The sequence below is a fragment of the Centroberyx gerrardi genome, chromosome 6 (genome assembly GCF_048128805.1).
Source record: "Centroberyx gerrardi isolate f3 chromosome 6, fCenGer3.hap1.cur.20231027, whole genome shotgun sequence".
NCBI classification, from domain to species: domain Eukaryota; kingdom Metazoa; phylum Chordata; class Actinopteri; order Beryciformes; family Berycidae; genus Centroberyx; species Centroberyx gerrardi.
The window spans coordinates 20,343,655-20,368,581 of record NC_136002.1 but is presented as its reverse complement, the minus strand read 5'-3'; the positions used below and the strand labels follow the sequence as shown (position 1 = coordinate 20,368,581).

Here is a 24,927-nt window from a genome sequence, read left to right as displayed (position 1 = left end):
AGTACAGACATGTTACTTCTAATTGGCCGCGATGCCCAAACCCAAAGTTAGTAATTGGAATCAAATCCTGGCTGGTTGTAACTGGATTGTTGTTGTTGCGGCTTTGTTTCTTATTAAATTTGGATAAACAGCTCTGGTTTCTCATGTTCCTGATTCTTACCAGCCACATCCAGTGACTGACAACCTTACCCATGTCCCGCTGTCTGTGGTCCATTTGTTGTTTCTGTTGGTTAACCGCGGCCTGTGCTGTCCCTCAGGCCAGTGAGTTACCCAGAGAACCACTACAGCCTGTCTCCTGCAGGGGGCGACAGAGTGCTGCCCTACAGGAACCCCTCGGCCAGCTTCTCCTCCCCCTCCTCTGGCCTGGTGGGCCTCTCCACCATGGGGCCGCCGGGAATCACACCAGGCCCCTTCGTACGCTACAAGCCTTCACCTGACAGGTGTGTGTGTGTGTGTGTGTGTGTGTGTGTGTGGTCTTTTGTTCTCTGAGCTCCCCTCTGTCACTCCTTTGATCTTGATTAAACATGTTACGCATAACAACTGTTTTGTACACTAGAGGAGGATTATATTGGTTCATAAGATGGGCTGAATAATGTAGAGTAGAGGTCCTTAGTTAGACATGTATGAACACACACTCTCTAGAGGAAGGATCTGTTGTGTGGGTGGCTCTTCCTGACTGTGTGGGGGCTGATAACATCCCGCCCGACCTGAGGAACGTGTTTTAGCCAACGGTCGTTAGGAAGCAGAAGAAAAACAACAGAAACAGGAAAATCTCCTGTACTCAATCAAATCCAAACATTTGACATGAGTAGTGTGTGTGCATATGTGTGTTTTGAGTTTGCTTTAACTTAATCCTCCCTGTGTTCCTGTGCGTCATTGCTAACCCTAACCCTGATACTGTGCGTGTGTGTTCATTAATCACATGGCCCCCCTCCTCCTATGCTGTGTCTGTCTGTATAGGTATGGAACAGGACAGCGCCCCCTGCTGCCCTACGAGCCTCACCTCAGTCTGGACATCACCTCCAGCGGAGAGTCTTCCTCTGGCTTCACCAGCCAGGACAGCACCATGGAGCGCTGCAAAACAGGTACATCCACATTAAAACTGGAGCCTCATTCTTACAAACGGATAGATATACAACAGTTTGTTTACATGCTGCATTGTATTAAAGTTGAACAGACTTGTTTCCAACTATATCCAAGATTTCTCTATGGATTCTGAGCATGTTTGTTGCACAGTAGAGGTTGCTGGCTGTGATTTTGTGCATGAGGGGGGTCAGTGTTTAAATGTGCTATAAGTATTTAATCCTCTTTGCCAGCCATGGAGGTCCAGTGTAATTTGCTTTAATCCTGTGTGTGTCTGTGTGTGTTTCCTGTCCAGAACCGCTTTGGCATGTCCCAGTGTCGTCGTCTCGGGGGCTGGGTGGAGGAGGGGGGCAGAGGAGACCAACCAGACAGGACGTCCCGGGGAAAGACTCTCCAAACAGACACTCAAAGGTCAGACTCAGCTCTACATCATCTGTAGCCTCTCTTATACCAGGCCAATACCCAGCAGTTACATTTCTGATATTCTAATTCTTTCACATAACTATACACAGCACTCCTCACCTTCCATCTCCCTCTTTGTTCCTCCTCTCTCCTTCATTGTCTCTCTTGCTGTTTGTTCTCTCTGCAGGGTGAGACTCAGTACTCCAGCCACTCCAGCAGCAACACCCTGTCCAGTAACGCCTCCAGCAGCCACAGTGACGAGCGCTGGTTCGACGGAGGAGCTGGAGGAGAGAGAGGAGGCGGCGGCAGCGGTGGTTGCCTTGGCGACCCTGCCGACCCTGACCCTGAACTTCTCAACAAGGGGGGGTCAAGCGACAGCGGCATTGACGCCCCGACCCACTACAATCACAATCGCCACGGAAACATGTCCAACAGCCAATCGCACAAGCCCATGCACTGCTCTGCAACTTACAGTGGCCTCCAGGAACTGTCCGTGGGAAGGAGCAGCGGGGGAGAGGCAAGGAGACGAGAATCATCACCCGTCATACCAGCCTCAGCCAATCAGAACAAAGGATACCGGACCAGGACATTCCCGCCTCCTGGCTCCAGTGCTGATAAATCAGATGGTTTTAAACCCAGGTGAGAGACTGACTCTGACTCACTGACTCCGACACACTCTAACAGCAAGCTGGTCTCAATAAAGCTGCCTGGTTAGGCCTGTATATAATGGGAATACATAACAAACCAATTGGGCTTTGCCTTTAGCAGGCTCAGTCCTGCACAGCTCCACACGGCCTGGTTCTGAGTAATAGAAATGAAATATTAGGTCTAGTTAGTAGAGCTTCCCTGATAGCAATAGTCCAGATAAGAAATCTTAGATAACATAAATTGCGCTGACCTGCCGAGGAGAAAAACAGCCAACTCAAAGTGTTTCACTCTTAGGACTGGCTGCTCCACCATATTTTACACTACAAATCTGTTGTTGGGGAAGGCGGACATGAGATTGGGAAATGTTATCCTTATTGTACTGTATCTTTAAAGGATGTAAAGCTGATGGTGTACATTAGTAGACCAGCAGTCGTAATCATCAGTTAAATCCTTGTGGAATATACAGATCATCATGCTGGTGGACTCATTACTCCCATCCCCCCATTATAAATGCATATAGTCACTAAACACAAACGCACGCAGGGTTCGACCACACTGTGTTGGATTAAAGGATTCAGTGTTTTGACCCTGAGTGTCTTCACCTCTAATGCTCCAGTCTGTGTCTGGGATGTATTGGGGCAGGACTATCACCGTACAATATAATGTAGACAGAAAAAAACGGGACTGCTTTAGGACACGGATGCTTCATCACAGGTATTGTGCACAGTTTGACAGAAAGTGTTGAAAGATCTATAATTTGTTTTGGTTCAGGATCAGGCAGATGTACAAGCCTTTGAGATATTTTCTATTATTGGATGGTCTTAATAGCTTTTGTGTGATAAACTGGTAGTCAGTTGAATAATTCGGATGTTTTAATAGAATAGTTATGTTAGCTTTGTAGCTAGACTGGCAGTGGAGAAGAATTGGGTCAGTGCATAACAGAAATTTCAGCTGTTCTGCTTTGTGTAGTGTGTCATATGGCAAGGCAGCTAAATGAATGGATAGATGGTGGTGGTAGTAGTAAGGTTCATGACTCTTCTTCTGTTTACCTCAGTTGTCAATATTTGATACTGTATCTGCTGTGTGAAACTGTATTTGCTAGATATACAAAAGCACCTGGAATTTTATTACATACTTCTGTCTTCAATGCTTGATGAAATGAAGAGGCAGAGCAGAGAGGTTAATCTTAGCATGGCAAAAGTCTGCGTGATACCAGAATGCATTACAATGCAAAGGCTGTCTTCCATCTAATTATGCACACCTAGTAGATATGTTATTGATTGTAAGTCTGTAATGCTTCAAAAGACACCACCTCATCAGTGTTAGCCAAACGCAGTTAACTTCCCATGGTTGAGTCAGCACTCTTCCATTTGGTCTTTCCACTCTCATCATCTTTGTCTTGATTCATTAATCCCATACTTGTCCTGTCCGTCCTCTCAGGGCCTGCTACACACCCCAGGGTTACAAGACTCCCACAGCGGAGAAAGCCCGGCCTGTCCGAGCCTCCACGACCACACCCACTTCAGCTCATCTAAGCTCCACCCCTCTGTCCAGCTCCGCCCCCAAGGCCTTCTATGGAAAGAGCAGACAGGCTGTCTGGCAACAGGAAGACAACGGCCCATCACCTTCAAACACAACCACAATATCCAGCTCTGACAGCAGCAACAAGAAGTAAGTTGGAGATTGGGAGCATAAAATTTTCAACTTTGATTCAGTACTGCCCTCGCCCTGTTTAGTTTCTGGTCTCCACCAGTGGTGAGCAGTGATCTTACATCTATAACTGACAACGTCAGTTCTGTTCATTGCTTTATTAGAAATCTTGTCCGAAAAATACAGAAAACACCCGCACACTATCTGCACTTGCACATCAAAAAATGTATTTATTCTGAGGCCATGTCTTGGTCAAGGACCTTCATCAGGCATCCTTTTTTTTAATCAGAAATCTTGAAATGAAATTGATTTAAAGAGTAGACTTTCAAAGTGCATCTAAAACACTCTGCAGAGACTTAATTCTTTTTCAGTTACCTGCTATTTTGTCAATGAGATTGTGAACATCTTTTATCATAAATCTTGAAATGGGGTGAGTTTGCTCATTCTGCCTTTGCAATGGATACAAGGAAAAGTTGATCCCAAATTAAGATAATTGGCTGTTCAACTCCATGCAACCCTCTCCTTCCTGTGCAAGATAGGAACATTGGCCATGATGTAACAGGTCATTGCAGTTTTATAATAGTAACTATTTGTAATCATGGAATACCAACACAGACATAAACAGAAACCTCACTGATAACTAAAATACTGTCCTATAAATGGGCTGAAGTAGTAAATGGTATGGGTTAATATGGGGAAACAGAGGAACCAGAACCAGAACAGATGAAGATTTCTCCTTGGTGCTCATGTGTTGCGTCTCCAGGCAGGTGGATGTGAATTCTAAGAACGTGTTCGGACAGCCGCGGCTCCGAGCGTCACTGAGGGACCTGCGCTCTCCACGACGAACATACAAGAGCACCATCGAAGACGACCTGAAGAAACTGATCATCATGGACAACCCCGGAGAGACGCCACAGAGAGATCCGGTGAGGAATGCATGCACACATTTGCACACTAATACTTTAGACTTAAGTCACCAGTCTTTCACGAACACACACACACGGCTCTAACCCCACTCGTCTCTCACACCAGTCTCCCAGACGCACCTTGCAGCGCACCTTCTCAGATGAGTCACTGTGCAGCGGGCGCAGGGACGCCAGCTTTGCCAACTCTGAGAATCCGACCACCCCCACCGACCTGCTGTTCACCTGCACCCTGCCCACACGCAGACACGCCGTCTCCGCCAACCACGCCAGCCACATGCAGAACAAGAAGGGTGAGCTGTAAAGTGCACTGCTGCTGTTTGTATGGTTTCAGGCATGGTGGAACAAGCTTTAGAAAACTGTCTTGAGTGTTTTGCTGCCAAAATTGATTCCTTGAGGAAACCTGTGTTGAGCGTATTAGCTGCCAAGTTTCATTCTTACGGGAATGAACACCAATGAGCTAAGGAGGTGTTTTTTCAGCAGTCCCAGTGCTGCCAGCATTAACACCCCTACTATCAAGATTTAAAATGTAATTCTTGAAGCCCTACAATTATTTGTAGCTTACTTAACTACTATGACCTGTATTTTTTGGATGAGTTAATTTTATGCACAGGCTTACTTACTGCACCCCTTCTCCACTCTGTTCTCCCAGTCCCTCTGTCTGCGTCTGAGCTGTCCCTGACGGAGGTGCGGGACAAGGTGCCCCCCCTGCGCAGGCTGGACCCTGGGCTGATGCCGCTGCCGGACACCGCCTGCGGACTGGAGTGGTCCAGCCTGGTCAACGCTGCTAAAGCCTACGAAGGTGAGGCATTGGAGACACTTTAGGAGAAGTGAATGTGCTCAGCTCAGGCTCATTGTTGGATCCCAAATGTAATATCTTTGTGTCAGTAATACATTCCACTCCCTCCAGGATTTTGTGGATTTTTCTTGTCACTTTTAGAACAAAAAATACTTGAATCAGCAGCAGCTATTCTCAAACATTGCAATGCAGTTTGAGATGTATTCTCAAACTGTATTACACACACACACCTATGCACACACACACACTTGTATATCACTTTGACGTGTGGTTTTATTGGACCATTTCATGCTGGAAAGCACTATGTTATGACTATTTTATGCAGATATATTGTGGTGAGTGACTGGGCAAAATTACAAGCTTTCACAACATTTGGTTGGGATTTGATGCTTACCAACGCAAAATCAAACCCTGGAGGGTCTGATATGCATTGTGTGGGTTTTGGGGGTTGATAAGTCTCACCATGCCCCAGCTCTCTCTGTCACCTGACACTCCTGGGAAAGAGAGAGGGATCTGGTTGTTCTTCAGTGCCTAGCAGACAATCCCCTTCTCTCCTTCCCAGCCTCTGTTTCGTTGCTGGGTCCCTCTCCTGTCCCTAGTGTCCCCCGCTGCCACAAAGCCGGCTAAACACTTGATCCATGGCCTTAATTGCTGCCCAAGCCAAGCGGGTCGACTTGTGGCGGAGTGTTATTGTGTGATGTATCCCAAGGGACACTAGATTGACAAAAAAACATTTATGCAGCATTTATGAAAGTAACTTTGTGTTTGCTGTTTCTCTTACAGTGCAGAGAGCGGTGTCCCTCTTCTCTCTGACCGAGCCACAGGTCGGAGGTCAGGACATGCGGCCGGTCGTCAGTCCGGTTCTGTTCCAGACTCCTCAGACGCCGCGCACCACCCCAACCTTCAGCGGGTAAGTCGACCACACTGCTACATAAAAGACACACAGAAGGAGGCACAGAAATAAACAGTTTAATATTTATTGGAAAGTCATGCAGTTGAAGAGGATTTTAGGAACGCAACTCCTCTCAATACTCGTATTGTGTTGTATTCAGACCTGCCTCTGTCCTGTCCTGTTATAAACTTTGTCAATACTGCCACCCAGTGGTAATTCACAATACTGTCACCATTTGAATTGTGACCTGGGTCTCTTATTCCCCTGTGTGTTCTTGCTAGAGTAAACAGCGAGATGTTTGTTGTGCCAGTTTCTGTGTTCCCAGATAGGGTGGTGTTGCTCTGTCTGCCAGCAAGCAGCTAGAGTAAATTAGATTAAATTAGAAACTTTATTATCCACATGTGGATATTTTCCTGTGGCCTATAAAAACACATAAAAGACATAAGACATAAATCACATAGGCATCGTATAATAAAACACATAGGCATTGTATAACATAGGCATTATATACTCCATGAGTGTTTACAATAAAAGGATAAAGTGAAAGTACAAAAGAGAAAAAGACGAGGATTACTCAAGGATGTGACAATTCGTAACTGTATAGTATATTGCATTCAGCATGCTAACTGCATTTGGAACAAAAGACCTCTTATAGAGATTTTTAATGGCTGTTGGCATCAACTTCCAGGTCATGCAGTTTCCTGATGAGGTGTAGCCACTGCTGGCACTTTTTGTATATAAAATCACATTTCTCATCAAAACAAGAAGTGATTGTCTAAAAGTGTTACATGGTACTTAAAACTGTTTACCATTTTCAACAGGATATCACTGAAACTCCTGGGCTTATGTTTAGAAAGTCAAATCACTCTTGATTAACCGCACTTTCCTCCTCACCCTCTTAGTCACACACAGGCATGCTCGCACCTGTTGAACCTGTCTTTCCTTTCTCCAACATGACCTGTATAGCAGTGGGTGTGTACGTGTTTTATTAGTGTAGTGGCTCTATGCAAACTAGTGTGTGTTGTGTGTTTACAGTGATGAGGTCCCCAACGATTTGTCGGGACGACTCCACAACCTGGAGGTGATGCTGAAACAGCTCAACACCGATCTGGAGAAAGTGAGACTCTTCTTATCCTTTTTTGAGACAGTTTTACTGGGTCACACTGTAATAAATAAGTGATGGTATACCAATTTGTATGTTGAAGTTATACAAGAAATCCTCGATTTCCTCAGTTAGCTTTTGTTTTTACTGTGAATTAAGTTCCAACCATTATCCAGTCACACTGAACTGACCAATCATTTCGGCTTCTCCCTCCTCTGTTCTCCTCCTTTCCTCCTCTTCTCTCCCTCCTCACCCCAGGAGAAGAAGGACAAGGTCGTGCTGCTAGCGGAGATGGCCAACCTGAGGCAGAACAACCAGCGGCTGCAGGAGGAAAGCCTGTCGGCCAGCGAGCAGCTCCGCAAGTTCAGCCTCCTCTTCACCAACACGCCACAAGAGAGGAAGTGACTTCGCCATTCACTGCTTAACACGGGAAACTGAGTCGAAGAGGGGAGTGACGGGCGCCGGCAGAAGAGGGTGCGATGCAGGCCAGAGGAGGATTGGAGGGGGGTTGTGGAAGGTGGAAGAGAGAAATCCCCTTTTATCCCTGGCCCCTCACTACCCATGATTCCTTGCACACAGGGCCAGCAGAGACCCCACAGATGTTGCCTCACTCAGCTTCCCCCCGGACTGCCTTAATCTGGAGAGAGCCACAAAAAGACTTATTTTTGACATGCAGACATGAGTCCAACACTCCCAACAAGTCGACCCCCCCCCCCCCCCCCCTTCCCTCCGCCTGCGCACCACCCAGAGCAGCGTCCCTCCCTCTCTTGCTCTCTGAGCCTACCTGTTGTTTTATTTTTCTAAACTGAAGTCTTAAAGTCTTATATATATGTATATATATATATATATATACATATATAAATATACTGTATGCTACTATGCCAGAGAAGCTAGTAGGAGAGGAGATTTGACAGTAGTAACGAACACTACATCACCTGGAGAGGCCTAATACTGTTCCTGAAGCGAATCAGCCAAAAAGAAAAAAAAAGACTCATAAAAGACTGCATCTCCCAGAGTGCACTAGGAGTAAAGGATCTTCAAGCTCTAAAGACATGGTACTGTAGTCATATGCCTGTGTGGTACAACTCTCATATATCAATATTATCTATATTGTACTGATATTCTATAACAGTCGTACTAAAGAGGTGTGTGTGTGTAACTGACGGAGGTGAAGGGTACAGCAAACACTCAGAGGCAACTGCATTATCGCACAACGTGGAGAGCGTGCGCGGGACAAGATGCATTTTATTACCGTTTGGTGTGTGTGTGTGTGTGTGTGTGTGTGTGTGTGTGTGAGAGCGAGAATGCGACGGTCTGGTACAGGACGCTTTTAGATACGAACAAACTAGTTTTACTGTAATATGAAACTTATGGGCCGTGAGTTTTTTGTCCCCCTCAGTTTACACGGATAAACTTTTTGGCCCATAGATGTGAAACAAGTCATCAACTTGTTTAGCGGGACGGTGGATCGTCGATGTCAGAGAACTCAGTGATATAACAGTATCATATCTCAAATGTAGTGCGTTGTTGTTTTACTTTTCATCAAGTGTCGTGTCATCTCAGATCTAAATGTACTGGATCATTATTTTACCTTCGTTGTTGTTATCTCAGTACGTCTTTGAAATAATGAATTCTAATATTTAATACCGTCTTTTTTTATGCATACTAATTGAAATTAAGCTTTTAAGAACGTCTCCTAAGTCACCAGTAATTTGTGCATATTTAGAAAATATACATTTACTGTACATGGAAGTCACTCTACAACACTGTAGCTCCTCCTTCATATCAGAACCAATGTGCTGGTTGTGTGTGTGTGTGTGTGTGTGTGTTTGTCTGTCTGAGCGTGTGGAAGGATGTTTCCCTGTAATATTTCCTAAGTCCTACTCTGTGATAACCTAAATGAACACAAAAGACACTATTTATACTGCTAGCTTGCTTGATGATATTCTCTACTATATCTATTTTTCATACAGAAGTGTGTGTGTTTGTGTGTGTGTCTGTGGTTTTTGGAAATCGAAAGCTGGTACTGAACGGAAGTAAGTTGTATATCTGTGAGGATGTCTCTGATTCCGCGTGTAACTTCCCGTTTCAATATGGATATTTCTGATCAGACTGTACTAAATGATCATCTCCCCCCCAACCCCCCCCCCCGCCCTGTACAGCAGTGAATCCCCTCTCACCAGGCGCCTTCCCTGGTCCTAACTGGAACTGTTTGTAATTTTTCCACCTTGCCAGTTCACTCAGGTTCCTCAGAATACTGTTATTGACACTTCTACCATCTTTATATGCTTTTTGTTTCACCGAGACGGCTCAAGCATCATATTCTGACCGTGGGCTGGACACAGACTGCACCGGCGCACGGAAAAAAACTGCCATCTGTTTCTGCTCCTCTTCATCCCTTTGTTTCCCTCAGTTCTGATATTTATACATCACAGCCCATTGTAAAAACACTGTATCTGTGTCCCGCACCTCCTCGCCCTCCAGCAGCCAGGGGTCCCGTCTCAGTTTGGGGCGTCACGATTCAGCTGCAATGATACCAGTTATCTTTATGCCTGAACCCGATGGAACCCAAACGGACCTTCTCTCTTGAGTTCAAAAATATTGTTGAAAAAATACAGTCTCTCATTTGGAAATTATTCTCAAATTCAGGCTTTAATGGGGTTTGGGCTTGTTAAAAAAAAAAGGTTTGGCTGACTTCAGGTTTGGACATTTTTTTCGGGGTTTGGGTCAGGCTGTGAGTGACAAACCAAACACCAACATATTCCACAACAAGTCTTACACTCCTGTTATTCCTCAAGTAGGAAGTCTTTCATTGAACCATACAGCTTGGCAGATATAGCTGTGATTTTTGCTATCTGCAAATGTCTTAATGTTGAGTTTATTTGCATGTGGAGGGGGCAAGGTTGTTTTTTTTTTTAAGAATTTTGTTTTTATATACATATAATTAAGCTATTTATAGCATACACAATGATACATGTTGAACATAGCTTGGTGCATTGATGTTGCACTTGCACAAATCACACAGTAATGCATAAGGTAAATGGTAATATTGTATGACTAGGTTTGTTTTTTAGATGTTAAATATTTTGATAATTTATTTTTGAACACATTGGCCACTTTTGCAAACTTTTAACAAAATAGTGAAGACGAGAGGGTACTGTTTTTATTTGTGTATGCTGTTTGATTTCTGATCTCTGTACAAAGCTGATTTGTATGATTCCGCATCGTTTTTCTATTTCTGGCCTCATGTTTCCTCTTTTCTTTGCGTTAGTGCTTTCTGCATGTGGCAGGGGTGCATAATGCATAGACGATAACTTTTGGTTGAACATTGTTTTACTTGGGGTTGTTGTATCAATGAGTGTACATTTAAAAAGTGTAAATTATGTTTTCATTATTTTATAAGAAAATATATTAAAAAAAAAACTTTCAGAATGGCGGCTTTGTTTTCCTTAACGAACCTAACAGAAAATTCTCTAGAATACTCAGGTTTTCCTCATGTAAAAAAATAACTAGGATTCCCAATTATTTTCAGCACTGATGTTTTGTCCTGGTGAGCCTTCAGGACAGCGGTTTGTCTTGAACAGGCACCACTGCTCCATACAGGCTGAAGTAAAGTTTATTCTGGCACCTAACCTGTGATCCTACAGCCAACGAATTGGAAGATGACTGAGCTTGCAGGAGGGGGAGATATGCACATTAGGGAGTAAAAGTTTTAGTCAGTCTTTCAAATTGTCGATGGAGGAGCTATATTTTCTATATCTTGGCATCTCAGTTCTGTGGCTTCAAGGCTGTAGAAATGTTAAATTAACGGCTTACACTAAGGTAGATAAGCTGCATGGCACTGCTGTCGCAGAAAAATTGCAAATTCAATTTTCATGTCTTTCTTTCTTGAATTAAAAACTTCCATGGTCTTGTGTTGAGTTTCATGACCCTTGAAATCTGAAAAAAACTTTGACTTTGCAGACACGTTTTTTGGCTGACAATATGTAAATTCTTAAAATGAGCAACTCTCCCTTTTATTGCCTTCTATAATGAGCCTCTAACAAGTTAAAAATGTATATTTTACTAACTGTAAAATAGTAAGTGACTATCTATGTTACAGCATTCATTTTTTCGTATTATAAAGCAATTTTATTTCTCAAACATATAAAATACATTTTTATGAAGTTAATTTAACTTTGTGTCCCATAGATTAATATAACAGTTAACAAAAAACTAACAGTTAATTTGTCATACAATTAATTACATACATGCAGAGAAGCAGCTCCACAGAGACAGTGCATCCAAGAATGATACATGAAAAATGCTTAGGTTTGTGATTTGAAGACAGAAGCACATCTAAGTCACTTATCAGGCCGTCATCCCAAAGTTTTGTGTTCAACTCCTCATAGCGGGTGCATTTACATAAACATTTTTAACCCAAAACCTCCAGCCTGAGTAAGTGAACGAGTTAAGAGGAAGTTGAGGGAGGGAACGTTTAAGAGCCACACATCAGACACTCGTCCCTGTTCTCCAGGGAACACACCATGGCAGCCGTGTTACGCTCCTTCACCTCCTCCTCTGAGGTCTTGGCTGGCTGCGCCTCCTTCAGCTTCTCCTTGTTCAAGGTGAACTGGATGGGGTTGGCTGCAGGCTTGGTCCGCAGGTAGTACATGCCGGTCTTCAGACCCTGTAGTGAGAGGGAGAAGGGCATTTATAATGCGTCTTTTGGCATTCATAGTTCCTCATCTCCTCCAGAATTGTCCTGTGGCCCTCACTTACCTGCTTCCAACCAAAGAAGTGCATGCTGGTCAGTTTGCCGTAGTTTGGCTCTGCGATGTGGATGTTTAGGGACTGGCTCTGGTCGATGAAGGCCCCGCGATCTGCGGCCATCTTGAGGACAGTCTTCTGGGAGATTTCCCACACAGTTTTATACAGCTCCTTCAGATCACCTGGGACCTCAGCAATGTCCTGTTGAAGTCAAACAATATGGTTAAAAATGTCTTACTATGAAACATAAAAATCAAAGCCTGAAAAAGCACTTTTTCAGACATACTATGGCTCAGGATAAGTATAATGTTATCCATGATGTTTTGCAAATCAAGGCCAAGTCCAGTTGTAATGCGTTGACTGGAGTTGATCTGAAACTGTCAGTTAAGGCAGATTTTTGAAATGCGATAAGCATAAATTAACCATTAAAACAAAATACATTTTGTAACAATGTCTTCATTAAACATCTTGATCATATAGCTCTATAAATAGAGACACTTTTGAAATCCATTAATATGGGACCTTTAAATCGGAGGGATTAGGTGTGGCTGTTTACCTGAATAGATCCATTCTGAGCGATCAGCTGGTTCTTCATCTCCTCGTTCCACAGCCCCCTCTCCGTCAGGTCTTTCAGCAGGTGAGGATTCACAATCTGGAACTCCCCGGAGAGCACCCTGCGGGTGTAGATGTTGCTGGTGTACGCCTCAATGGACTCGTTGTTGCCCAGGATCTGGGCTGTGGAGGCCGTGGGCATCGGGGCCAGCAGCAGGCTGTTCCTCACACCGTGCTTGGCGATCTTCTCCTTCAGCAGCTTCCAGTCCCACAGGTCCGTGGGAGTTTTCTCCCACATGTCGTACTGAAGGATTCCCTTGCTGACGGGAGAGCCTGGGTAGGTTTCGTAGTGGCCGAGCTCAGCGGCCAGCTCACAGCTGGACTCCAGGGCGGCGTAGTAGATGGTCTCAAAAATCTGAATGTTGAGCAGCTGAGCCTCAGGGCTTTCAAAGGGGAAACGCATCAGGATGAAGGCGTCCGCCAAACCTTGGACACCAATTCCGATTGGCCTGTGACGCTTGTTGGACTTATCGGCTTCAGGCACGGGGTAATAGTTAATCTCGATGATCTTGTTAAGGTTCTTGACAATGACTTTGGTTACGTATGCCAGCTTTTTAAAGTCAAAAGTCCTCTCAGAGGTGACATACATGTTGAGAGCGATGGAAGCCAGGTTACACACAGCCACCTCATCTTGGCAGGTGTACTCTACGATTTCTGTGCAGAGATTGCTGCATTTGATGGTGCCTAGATTCTGCTGGTTGCTCTTCCTATTGCAGGCGTCTTTGTAGAGCATGTACGGTGTACCCGTTTCTGTCTGGGACTCAATAATGGCGTACCACACCTGCTGAGCCTTCACCACACGCTTGGCCCTGCCCTCCTTCTCATATTTGGTGTAGAGCTTCTCAAACTCCTCCCCCCAGCACTCATCCAGCCCGGGGCAGTCGTCAGGGCACATCAGAGACCAGTCTTGGTTGCTTTCCACTCTCTTCATGAAGAGGTCAGGGATCCAGAGAGCGTAGAACAGATCTCTGGCTCTCTGCTCCTCCTTCCCCGTGTTCTTCTTCAACTCCAGGAAATCAAACACATCAAAATGCCATGGCTCCAGGTACATGGCAAAGGCCCCGGGTCTCTTGTTGCCACCCTGGTCGACATAACGTGCTGTGTTGTTGTACACTCTCAGCATGGGGACGAGGCCATTAGAGTTGCCATTGGTGCCAGCAATGTAGCTCCCCGTTGATCTGATGCAGCTGACCGCCACACCGATACCTCCGGCCGATTTGGAGATGAGGGCACACTGCTTCAGTGTGTCGTAAATGCCTTCAATGCTGTCGTCCTTCATGGCCAGCAAAAAGCAACTGGACAGCTGCGGCCTGTTGGTTCCAGCGTTGAACAGTGTAGGGGACGCATGGGTGAACCACTTCTCTGAAAGCAGGTTGTACGTCTCAATGGCTGCATCAATGTCTCTTTTGTGGATCCCAACAGCCACTCTCATAAGCATGTGCTGAGGTCTCTCGGCGACTTTGCCATTGATCTTCAACAGGTAAGACCGCTCAAGCGTCTTAAAGCCAAAGAAGTTGTAGGAGAAGTCTCTATCAAAAATGATGGCCGAGTTGAGGCGGTCCTTGTTCTCAAGGACAATGTCGAGTGTCTCCTTGGAGATCATGGGAGAGTGGCGCTTATTTAAGGGGTTCACATAGTTGTACAGATCCTCCATCACGTCGCTGAACACTTTCTTGGTCTCTTTGTGAAGGTTAGAGACAGCAATCCGTGCAGCCAGAATGGCATAGTCAGGATGCTTAGTTGTGAGAGTGGCAGCAATCTCTGCTGCCAGCGTGTCTAGCTCGACAGTGGTGACTCCGCTGTACAAACCCTGGATCACCTTCATCGTAATCTGGGTTGGATCCACAAAGTCAGAATTCAGTCCATAGCAAAGCTTCTGAATGCGAGAGGTGATTTTATCAAACATGACGCGCTCTTGGCGTCCATCTGAAATACAAAAACAATTCATAGCATTTGTTAAATCACCACACGGCCATGTTGGTAGGAAAGTAACAGTGATTCGAATCAAATGAACCAGCTATGTGTGGCAAAGCAACATACTGGTGGAAATGCATGTGACATCATGGGAATACTATAAATAGTTTTCAGTCAACCCAATCATTATTTTCAAAAAAAGTTGCCAGTCAGCATCATTTCATTAACAATACGTGGTTGTGATGAAAACAGAAACAGGCTCAAAAAGCTTCAATAATGATGACAGATCCATGTAATGTAGTTTTAGAGCCAAAACAGGTTAATGTTACTCTTCCTGGTCAACAAAGCCACCTAGCAGGCTAACAGCTGGCACTAAGACCCTACTGACATAAGAACCAAAGGTATATTGCCTTTTGGCGCCAACTGCGACAAAAGCCGACCTAGCAGGCCACTAAGCATCCCTTTTCTTACTGACTTAGCTTTGAGTCAACAAAAACTCCCTAGACATGAGTCAGAGACAAGTCAAGACATTTTCAATCATGTTTATTTGACGAGCCAGCTGAATAACGTTAGCATGACAAGGTTTCATACAAATGTATACCGGTAGCTTGCTAACTAAGATAAGGTTAATCAATCCGATAAACAATTGGAACCTAGCTGTAAGCTAACATTAGTTAGTTCCATAGTTTACTGTTGCTATTAGCTAAAGCTATCTCACTGGCTAACGCTGGTTCGTTGTTACTCAAGCATGTAAAACTTTCTGTGCAGGTTTCGGTGTTGAACTACACTGTCTGGCAGTGGCAGCAGATCAGCCGCTGATATTTCTAGTTAGCTACAGATCCACATTACCAGTTAGCTAGCATTAATGCTAATCTAATATGAGCCTGTCCTTTAACAACAAAAATGAGCCCACCTCGCTTGATCACATGCATGCTGACCGGGTATGATGTGACTGGTCTCCTCAGAAAGCAATAACAGCTCGGCAGCTATAGTTTTACCAGTGTTGAAATGTCTCAACACTGTCTGAACACTGTTCAGTCGCAAACTACAGGGCGCGAATAACCTAAAAACCCGCTAATGTCGCATTTGTACGGAAGGCGTTACCAATGAACGCAGGGATGGACAGAGTTTCACACCAATCAGCAGCGATGTAAAACAGGCCTGGCCGTCGTTGACCAATCACAACAGTTTATGTTGCCAGTTTCCTTTTCCGTCCGCGCGAAAATCTGGCGGGATAGGAAAGTAGGTCATGTAACATGCTGATTTGTTTTGTGGAGTGATATATAGTCATAAAATTGCAGTAGTACATTGTAATCTGTAGTGCTACAGTGTACTGACATACTTTTTATGAAGCTTTTCGTCACCCCATTTGTAAGAAGAAAATGTTTTGGGTTGACCTCATAACATTATCTACACACAGACCACAATTTCCCACATCATGTAATACAATTCGCGTGCTTTCAATTGTGACAGTTGACAGCTATGAGCCTCAATTTGACATTTACCTAAGACTGAACCTGGTGTGGTCTATTCTGATAATCCTTTATCAACAGAAACATGATCATGACTAAATGACAATAATAAATACACATAAACTTTGTTCCCAACACGGGGTCCAGACACCACCAGGGGTACATGAGGAGGTTCAGGGGGTCCTCAGCAAATCAAGGGGTAGATTAACTTCAATTTTATTTAATTAATTCGACGTTAGTACAAGGAGAACATGTAAATTAATATAAATGTCTCCACTCTCCCCACCTACTAATAGCACAGACAGACAACAAAAATCTCCTCAGATGGGTTTCCTTAGAACAAAATCTTATCAAAATGGGGGCTGCGGTGTAAAGCGTGTCTATTTGGGGGTCCTTACATGACAAAGTTTGGAAACATCTGAGATAAAGTACAAAAAATGAATAGAAGCGATAGAAGCCAAGATAGAAGCTTAATGGATGTTGTCTCTTTAAAGTTGTCGCTTGGTACGTCATCGTGTTGCCTACGAAACCCGGAAGTCATTTGCTTTTGTGGAGAGCAGCAGCCGAGCAGCAGCTAAGGCAGCTGGTGCCCGGGACTTACGCCATTTGACCATGGCATCAGCGACTTTTAACATGTCCAGTAGGCTACTTAGACCCGAAGAGATGTAAAACTTACACATTATAGCGACTGCTGTGCCACCGATGTTATGGCAAGTTGGCGAGCTTGTAACTGAGCCATTTATTGCAGTATTCCTCCTTTGTACTTGTGGTTAAAAGTGAGTTCAACATGACTAGCATTAATGAATAGCTCATAGCTTTAAGCTTCCTATTTCCATGTAGATTGTGTTATAAGATGCTAATAACAAGTTAACTTTATCAAGGCAACCTAAAGCCAGTGATGTCACCAGGAAATTGGGCTGCTAGAGTCGCTTTGAAGAATGGGATCTGTTCTTGACCATAAAAGATAGGCTATTAAATCCATAGCATAGACCATTATGTTGTAACAGGAGCAGGGCGTTGCAAATGTGGGATATTATAACAAAGGTGGTGCAGAGCAGCCTGTTTCCTCTGGTCTGTGACAGTTCAGTCAGAGCGGGCTTACTCTACGGCTTCCTATGTGAATTCCCTCCTACTCTTCATGCCCCAAGTTTTGACACGTAGCTGTTTCGGGTGACATTTGTCAGCGGAGAGGAAGAGAGAGAGAGAGAGAGAGACGCCATCGTGCAGGTCCCAGTGTGTGTGTGTTCACCCAGTCATGTCTAGATCCAGTCGGCGGTACAAGTCTCTACAGACGAGCAACGGCAACGGCTCGTTTCCCGGCTGTGACCGGGTGCGGATGCCCCGAGCGCGGGTCCTGCTGCTCTGTCTCCTCGGTGTTCTGGTGCTGGCCGTGGTGCTGGGAGTCTACCTGTCCAACGACACGAGCAGCGGTCATGTGAACCACATGCCCGCTGTAGACCTGGCCAAAGACAGGGTAAGGGACATCAGAGACACACCGCAAAATTATAGTCTTGTTAAGATAGCAGTACAATTAAACCTAAAACGAGCCACATCACAATGCATTGGCAGGATTAGAAAGTATATCTGGCTGCTTTCCAAGGATACATTTTGTCCCAGAGAGACACAAAAGCAAGCACTGTGTCTTGGAAATACTATAGCCACAGCCTGGGGTGTTACATTGTCTGGGCCTTTATACTAGAAGACCTCACTGTAATCAGAGATAACAAGTTTGTTAGTGATGATGGAGTTGAACCGTGAGTTAGGAATAACAGCGTTATATCTAATTTTGAAAACACTGCACATGTTCTTTTTCTCCACCATTCTAATTCGAATCCTCTATGTTCTTATTCCACTTTACTCCACCTAATTTAGACCACATCCTTTTTATTTCTATTTGTTCCTCCTGCTTCACCCACGTCTTCATCGCTGCTCTTGTCTCCCCCTCCAGTTGTCCCACAAGCCCAGTAAGTGCTCCCCGGCTCAGATTCGTCGCCTGGCCTCCCAGGTGGACGGGACCCGGCTGTGGGCGACTCACCTGAAGCGCATCCTCATAGAGAGGCTGCCCGGGACACAAGGCAGCCTGGCTGTACAGCAGGTACGTGCGCCAGTGAAATGATTGCGTGGGTAAACATTTATTCAACATTTCAATGGTTTCTTACACATTTTCCTTCCCTCCTCCTTCATCCACCCTCTCTCCTCTACCTCAGCACATCTCCTCCACACTGTCTTCGCTGTCCGCTGGCTGGACCGTAGACCTCGACTCCTTCCAGTCTGCGACCCCTCGTGGCCAGGTCACCTTCACCAACATCATTGCCACCCTTGACCCCTTGGCCCCCCGCAAGCTGCTGCTGACCTGCCACTACGACTCCAAGGCCCTGCCGCCAGACCCCCGCGCCCCAGAGAAGGTGTTTCTGGGGGCCAGTGACTCGGCGGTGCCCTGCGCTATGATCCTGGAGCTCGCCGCCGCTCTGGACGGCCAGCTCAGATCGCTCAAACAGCAGGTTTGTGTCTGGTTGATTTTGTTGTTATACCTCCTCTACTTTCATTTTAATAATGGATTAAACTTTGATTGTATTGGCAATTTGCATCGGTTATTGGTTTTACGGCAAGGATGGAAACACAAGATAAGAAGAGCAGTTGGAGGAGATGCTGACACATTCTAGTTTCCTTTCTATTTTTTACTTACCCTCTCCCCTATCCCCTCCCCTTCATCTGCTTCCCTCCTTCTCTCTCTGGAAATGACAAAGAGCAAAGGGGAGAGGGAAGGAGGGGAGATGCTGACTAGATTCGTTTCTCTCATTTTGTTTCAAATACTCTCATTTCTTTTCCCTGCCTGTATCGCTGCAGCGTAGGATAGAAAGTGCTGACTCCAGCCTCCTGTTGTGAGTGCAGCAGTCATCTGTGTATAGCAGTATCTCTCCAGAGGCTATGATCTATGGTAGCTAGGAATACACACACACACACACACACACACACACACACACTGCGACAACACTGCAGAGAAAGAAACTGGCCTCAGTTGCTGTTTTTTGGGTAGTGAATACCTTAATTTGATTCGCTTGTACAAACATCTCTCTCTCCCTCTCTTCCCCCCTCTCCCCCTTTTCTCCCTAGAAACCTCCAGTGACTCTTCAGCTAGTGTTTTTTGATGGGGAGGAGTCATTTGAGGAGTGGACCGCCACAGACTCGCTGTACGGCTCCCGTCACCTGGCTGACCGCATGGCACACACCCCCCACCCTCCAGGCTCCAAGCAAACCACCATGCTGCAGGCTGTGGTGAGGAAACTGAACAAAAATAGGTTTACATGTCCCGTTGTGGTCAGATCCTGATCCAGAAACAACAATCCAAATTATGTATGACTAGGCTGAATTTAGCAGCCTACCTAAACGAGCCTGTTTTAAACTTGGTGAACAATAACAGCAGGTTAGTAGTGTCTTTCTGGGCTTACCCTCCTACTACCATTTAACTATAGAATTTAGCATAGTCCGATTTTTTTGAAATCTCATCGCAGTCTCTCACTATTTAGTTCACTGTGCTCACTGTCTTTCCTTGCCTTCCAACCTCGACTCCTCCGAGTCTTTCATCTAATCTTGTAATTTACCACTAACTGCATCTTTCCCCATTTCTTTTACATCTCTGCAACAATACACTGTGCCATAATTTAATGGAAACTCTGTTTATAGAGTCATCAGCCATTTCCAGTCACAGTCATGTGCAAGGATGTCTGAGACAGATTGTATATGGAGTTCAGAGATCAATTTTCTCTCTTTTACTTTTCCTCTAGGACCTCTTTGTGCTCTTAGACCTGCTCGGAGGTCCTGACCCTCTGATTGTGAATCACTTTGATAACACAGCTCGCTGGTTCGACCGTCTGATTGCTGCAGGTAAATGCTGCCGCAAGGGAGTCAAGCTTTGTCACTAATATTTAAATCTGTCTCTCTGTTATGCGCCCTAACTCTGCCTTCCCTGCTCATTCTCAGAGAAGAGACTCCATCGGCAGGGTCTGTTGACGTCTCACCCCTCAGAGCAGACCTACTTCAGGAAGGACGTGTACCTCGGACCTGTGCAGGACGATCACATCCCCTTCCTTCATAAAGGTAAGAGACACTCACTTGATTTTTGCTTAATATATATACACGTGTATACAGTATATAAAAGGTACCAGTGGTCAATTCCAGACACTTTTGGCCAAATCCGACACACAACTCTTTGATTTGAAAGTTAAATTTTAGCTTTTCAAATGTATGATTTCACATCACTTGCCTTTTGTCAGAAAACTCCAAAATCTTTGCTGGCAACTGCATCAAAGAGTGTGTGTTCTGAATTGGCTAAGGGTATCTGGAATTGGCCACAGGTACGTTACCTATTCTGTGTATCATCACTTTTGCACTCTCTCTCCCTCGTTCTCACACACAGGTGTCCCTGTGCTACATGTCATCGCTACGCCCTTCCCCCAGTTTTGGCATACGCTGGATGACACAGAGGAGAACATGCACCGACCCACAGTGGAGAACCTCACCAAGGTCCTGGCTGTCTTCCTGGCAGAATACCTGGGCTTCTGAATCCAAAACACAAACACTGACATGTGTTGGTGGTCCAGGCCCATTCAGTCACCTGGGGACCGCTGCTCAGCTGGAGCCACTGCTGGAGTGCAGCTGGTGTTCATCACACTGGTGACAAGTGGGGGTTTGGAGAAAATGATCATAACCCAGAGCCTCAGGTTCCAGGTTCATACAGACTGGAGTGGACTGGAAGCAAAAACACGAGAGAAGAATCTGGCAAAATGAGCTAGACTGATCTAGAACAGTATACTGAAATACCAGATAAACTCTGCCAAAGACTTGCACTACTGGACTCTCTAATCTCCTCGGTTTCATCTGATGGATGAACTTGAGGCCCCTGTCCCAACATATAGCCATGCATTGTGGTGCATACAAATAGTCTTAATTTAAAGGTTAATGCTGGCTGATGAAAACAGCCTTGTTCATGGTACCTTTTACATGATGAACAGCTGGGAAAATCATCTCTGTGAATTCAAAAGCACTCTAATGAATAGTTTTGCTTCATTCTTGTGAAAAATATCAGCCTTATCCCTTCTTTACCCCATTAATATGATTGTGGAGCACTGTAATGTCATGGATGTGATGGACATGGACTTTGCATTCACTCGTGATTTAATGCAATAAGTTCTCTGAGCCAAGATGTGAACATTGTTCATAGAGCGACAAAGCCTGGCAGGTGGAGGAAAGAGTGAATGACTGTGTGTAATTCTCTCTTCACCTTCACTTGACTGAGGATCCTCTTGGCCTTAAACCCTGCTGTTAGTCATCAGTATGTTTTATGCTGCACATTTTTTGTCAGGTTGATGCTGTTATTAGATACAGCGAGATCAGTTGAATGTTCTTTTACACCGTGTATAAGGTGTAGTAAAGGGTCTGCAATAAAGTGATAATGGTTTTATTCAGTTTTCGATCCGAATCCCCATAGGTGGCCGGTTAAATGATGCAATGATGGAAAAACACACTGAAAAATGCTGTAACTAGACATACTGTAACCTACTATGTACATATGGGAACATCTTAATTGTCTTAAATAACGTCCCCATCTTATTTCCTCTGTCCTCTATTAACAAAGTGAAGACAAACCTGATCAGAACGAATGTCTTGGTGTCATATTGTGTGTAATGAGTGACGATGGAAATCCACCCCACAGCACATCTATGCGTGTTACATTTCATTCATCCATGGCGCCCACTTTTATTTTTCGTCTTTTACAGTATATCAATATGTCTTACATGTTTCAGTCATGACCGTGTCTGATAAGAAGCCATGTTTGTTAATAAACTTTATTGACACAGGAAGATACGTTTTACATTCACAGAAGGAGCAGAACTAAACATCTAAAATGTCGGACTAATCAATAAGAAACAACCAGGTAATATAAGCCGCAGATTGGACATTGGATGACTCAGAGGAATCCGGCTGACATGTGGCTTAAGGGAGGCGGTGGATGAGACAGCGGTGGGAGCGGAGGGCAGCAGTAGAGGGGGTGAGGGCTGCCTGGAGGTGAAAGGTCATGGTCAGAGGGGGGGTAGGCTTCTGCCGGGGTTCCTCCAGAGCCAGGCATCTGGAAACTGAATGAAGAGGTGAGGAACGTGAGAGAAAAAGTAACAGGCAGAACGTTTTTGGTCCTATCTCATGTCACGCCATCAAAAAATATTTTTATTTAACCAAAAGAGGGTGCTGTTATTCCATGTAAAAACTGAATAAAGGCCTACAAACTCTGTTTGTGTGTGTGTGTGTGTGTGTGTGTGTGCGTGTGTGTGTGTGTGTGTGTGTGTGTGTGTGACATTCTTGCATGTAATCTTCATTTTGTCTTATTGGGAATCTATTGTGAGTCTATAGGTGAATCTGGAAAGGTTTGCTTCTCAAGTAATTGCCTCACAAACAGTATATACTATAAAAATATATTAAATACATACATTTTAGACATTGCAGTTGCTACATTTTGCTGATGCTCATGTGGCATTAACAAGAGAAACCGACCATGCTTTCCATTTTCACCTGGTCCTCAAACTACTGAAGAACTAGTACTATGTCATGAAAACTAAGAATGATCCTTTAAATCAGTGGTTCCAAAAGTACGGTCCGTGGATTACGAGGGGTCCCTGAAGGGGTTCCAGGAGGTTTAGTTTAATTCCCTCACCAGAAGTTATCATAGTGATGGTATAAGGATGACTTCTTCATGGTTTCACTCTATTATGGTTTGCATAGGCTACCTGGAAACGAATGGCCACCTGGGAGGTATGACAACATATTCAAATATCTAAAAACGTATTGTATGCTTTGGCAAATGGTCGGTAGTAATGTAAAGTATGCGTGCAGTGTAGTAGTCTAAAACATGCCATGATAGATAGTCTAAAAACAAGCAATGAAACCGGTATGGGCCTTTAACGGCAAGGAGTTGTTGCTATGGACGTTGCTATGGTTGCAGTCCAGTTGGCGGAAGTTATCAGTTATTTTAGTTTGTAAGAAAATTATTTCAAATCAATATTTCGTGTCAAAAGATTAACGTAGCCTTACTTGGTGAGTAGCAGTGTATTGAGGATAGTGTAGGGGCGACATGCTGCTCCTTACTGACCCGGTAGTTGCTCGGTCCCTCTGCCGTCGGTTCTTGAACCAGTTGCTGACCTGTATGGCCGTCAGGCCGGTAGCTGCTGCAAGCTCCCGCTTCTCCCGGGTGGAAGGATAAGGTTTATGGTAGTACCACTCCCGGAGTATAGTCCGTGATTTTTCCTGTTATGAGTTGTAAATCAAGTCATTGTCAGCTACTCAAATACAAGGCCGACTTACACGTAAAAATCAGGATAACTCAATTAACACTATCTCCCGTGTAACCAAATGGTGTTGATGTCCTTTCATGTGCTTGTCATCCTTTGGCTCGAAGAAATCAAAGTAGTATGAATATTTCTGTTGTTTCTAAACTTTTCACCAAGCCACCATGAGTAACTGACTTGGGTGTAAATTAGCCTTTGCAATCTGCCTGGTCAAACTTGGTGTTTAGTTGTGCTGAGCTACAACGACAAGATTAAAACTGACTGTGTTGCTGTAACTGTATTGCTTTCCATCCTCCTTTATTATCATGATGTGTTCACTGCTAAACAAAATTCATAATGGGTCAGTTTAAAGCCTATACACATTTACCTCAAGTCTCCTTCATCCATGCAGTGCATGGCATACGGCTAGCTCAAGCTTGGGGAGCACAGTCTTGCCTACCTTAAAGCAGTAGCTGGTCTCCTCTCCATCCCAGATGGTGTGTGGTAGAGGAAACTTTCTTCTGACCCTGTATTTCCCCACAGCCCCCAGTGGTCGTCCTCTCTGCCTCTCCGCCTCGGTGTAGTGGGCCTGCAGCCACAGCTGCTGCAGGAGCGGGTGGCTGCGTGGGGAGAAGGGGAAGCCCTCCAGCAGGGTGTAGAGGTCAGAGAAGCGGCCCTGGTGGAAGGCCACCGCCGCCTGAGCCTTCAGCACGCTCTCCAACTCCCCAAGGCAGGGGGAAGAGGAGGAGGAGGGAGGAGGAAGAGTGCGCAGGAAACCAGAGAGACGGTCCATGCAGCCACTCTGCAGAAGGACCTCGCACACACAAGCCACCTGCTCTGCTGAGAAGACCATGGCCATGAAGACAGAAAGGTGGCCTGCAAAAGTCAGGAGATGCAAGTTAGACCAAAGTCTGTGCTGAGAGATCTTCAGACAGCCTCTCTTACTGTCCTGAGGTAAGTCAGTGCTAGAAAGAGTGTGTGTTTATCATTACTCATCACGTCCCCGTTTCCTTTCCCCTGCCCTGGCAGTATTGAACGTGCAGGTAATCTGAGAGCATGAGGGTTACAAAAACACACCATGTATCCCTCCTCTTGTGCAAACACATGCATGCACACCCTCACACACAGTTTGGATTTTGCTATTGTCATTCAGAGAGAAAGCAAGATTGTTGTGCAGCGCAAACACAAAATGCATTTGAATAAAATTTTCTTGCCAAATTAGAAGCAAAAGGCCCTCGACAAGTGGATCACATTATCCTCCTAGAGCGCCTCCACACCACCATTGGACTGTCAGACTCTGCACTTAAGTGGTTTCAGTCCTACCTTTCTGGCAGGACTGAGTATGTCTCACTGGGAGGATGCAGG

The 24,927-nt window shown here is 45.0% G+C and overlaps 4 protein-coding genes across 7 annotated transcripts in view; 2 read left to right on the top strand and 2 right to left on the bottom strand.

Annotated features, from left to right (window-relative positions):
* Positions 1–10,931, top strand: part of sipa1l3 (signal-induced proliferation-associated 1 like 3) — a 70,411-nt gene extending 59,480 nt beyond the window's left edge. For all 3 annotated transcript variants that reach the window (XM_071927491.2, XM_078284055.1, XM_071927499.2), the window contains exons 14-24: positions 258–440; positions 961–1,085; positions 1,379–1,494; positions 1,673–2,124; positions 3,574–3,804; positions 4,547–4,709; positions 4,816–4,999; positions 5,359–5,508; positions 6,289–6,415; positions 7,433–7,514; positions 7,758–10,931. In XM_071927491.2, coding sequence (XP_071783592.2) covers positions 258–440; positions 961–1,085; positions 1,379–1,494; positions 1,673–2,124; positions 3,574–3,804; positions 4,547–4,709; positions 4,816–4,999; positions 5,359–5,508; positions 6,289–6,415; positions 7,433–7,514; positions 7,758–7,904 — 1,960 coding nt within the window. In that variant the 3' untranslated portion in view covers positions 7,905–10,931. The remainder of the gene's footprint in view (positions 1–257; positions 441–960; positions 1,086–1,378; positions 1,495–1,672; positions 2,125–3,573; positions 3,805–4,546; positions 4,710–4,815; positions 5,000–5,358; positions 5,509–6,288; positions 6,416–7,432; positions 7,515–7,757) is intronic.
* A 668-nt stretch (positions 10,932–11,599) lies between these two features.
* Positions 11,600–15,843, bottom strand: LOC139933565 (ribonucleoside-diphosphate reductase large subunit). Its single transcript, XM_071927690.2, has 4 exons — positions 15,688–15,843; positions 12,805–14,786; positions 12,261–12,449; positions 11,600–12,168 (listed from the first exon to the last, which is right to left on the bottom strand). Exons 1-4 carry the CDS (start codon positions 15,704–15,706, stop codon positions 11,977–11,979), a joined length of 2,382 nt encoding a protein of 793 aa, XP_071783791.1. The 5' UTR covers positions 15,707–15,843; the 3' UTR covers positions 11,600–11,976.
* Positions 15,844–16,835: 992 nt separating this feature from the next.
* Positions 16,836–21,707, top strand: qpctla (glutaminyl-peptide cyclotransferase-like a). The gene is made up of 7 exons (XM_071927397.2): positions 16,836–17,720; positions 18,195–18,341; positions 18,454–18,747; positions 19,361–19,522; positions 20,032–20,131; positions 20,228–20,344; positions 20,664–21,707. The coding sequence occupies exons 1-7, from the start codon at positions 17,502–17,504 to the stop codon at positions 20,807–20,809; spliced, it is 1,185 nt and encodes a 394-aa protein (XP_071783498.1). The 5' UTR covers positions 16,836–17,501; the 3' UTR covers positions 20,810–21,707.
* Positions 21,708–22,074: 367 nt separating this feature from the next.
* six9 (SIX homeobox 9) lies at positions 22,075–24,531 on the bottom strand. 2 transcript variants are annotated; one of them, XM_071927409.2, is made up of 3 exons: positions 24,023–24,531; positions 23,388–23,542; positions 22,075–22,380 (listed from the first exon to the last, which is right to left on the bottom strand). In XM_071927409.2, the coding sequence occupies exons 1-3, from the start codon at positions 24,419–24,421 to the stop codon at positions 22,215–22,217; spliced, it is 720 nt and encodes a 239-aa protein (XP_071783510.1). In that variant the 5' UTR covers positions 24,422–24,531; the 3' UTR covers positions 22,075–22,214. The 2 variants fall into 2 exon arrangements, with proteins under 2 accessions (XP_071783510.1, XP_078140279.1); XM_078284153.1 differs by having other exon boundaries at positions 23,330–23,542; positions 24,023–24,515.
* Between the last annotated feature and the right edge of the window lie 396 nt (positions 24,532–24,927).

What these genes read in the sequence shown, in the direction of transcription:
- LOC139933565 (XM_071927690.2), bottom strand. An exon ending in CTCAGAATGGATCTATTCAG is followed by an intron (nt 12,450 to 12,804) that starts GTAAACAGCCAC and finishes TGACTTCAACAG; the next exon opens with GACATTGCTGAGGTCCCAGG. An exon ending in ACTTCTTTGGTTGGAAGCAG is followed by an intron (nt 12,169 to 12,260) that starts GTAAGTGAGGGC and finishes CTCTCACTACAG; the next exon opens with GGTCTGAAGACCGGCATGTA.
- qpctla (XM_071927397.2), top strand. Translation starts at nt 17,502, where the DNA reads ATGTCTAGATCCAGTCGGCGGTACAAGTCTCTACAGACGAGCAACGGC. An exon ending in CCACCATGCTGCAGGCTGTG is followed by an intron (nt 19,523 to 20,031) that starts GTGAGGAAACTG and finishes CTTTTCCTCTAG; the next exon opens with GACCTCTTTGTGCTCTTAGA. An exon ending in CATCCCCTTCCTTCATAAAG is followed by an intron (nt 20,345 to 20,663) that starts GTAAGAGACACT and finishes TCTCACACACAG; the next exon opens with GTGTCCCTGTGCTACATGTC.
- six9 (XM_071927409.2), bottom strand. Translation starts at nt 24,421, where the DNA reads ATGGCCATGGTCTTCTCAGCAGAGCAGGTGGCTTGTGTGTGCGAGGTC. An exon ending in AGACCAGCTACTGCTTTAAG is followed by an intron (nt 23,543 to 24,022) that starts GTAGGCAAGACT and finishes AACTCATAACAG; the next exon opens with GAAAAATCACGGACTATACT. An exon ending in AGGGACCGAGCAACTACCGG is followed by an intron (nt 22,381 to 23,387) that starts GTCAGTAAGGAG and finishes CTCTTCATTCAG; the next exon opens with TTTCCAGATGCCTGGCTCTG.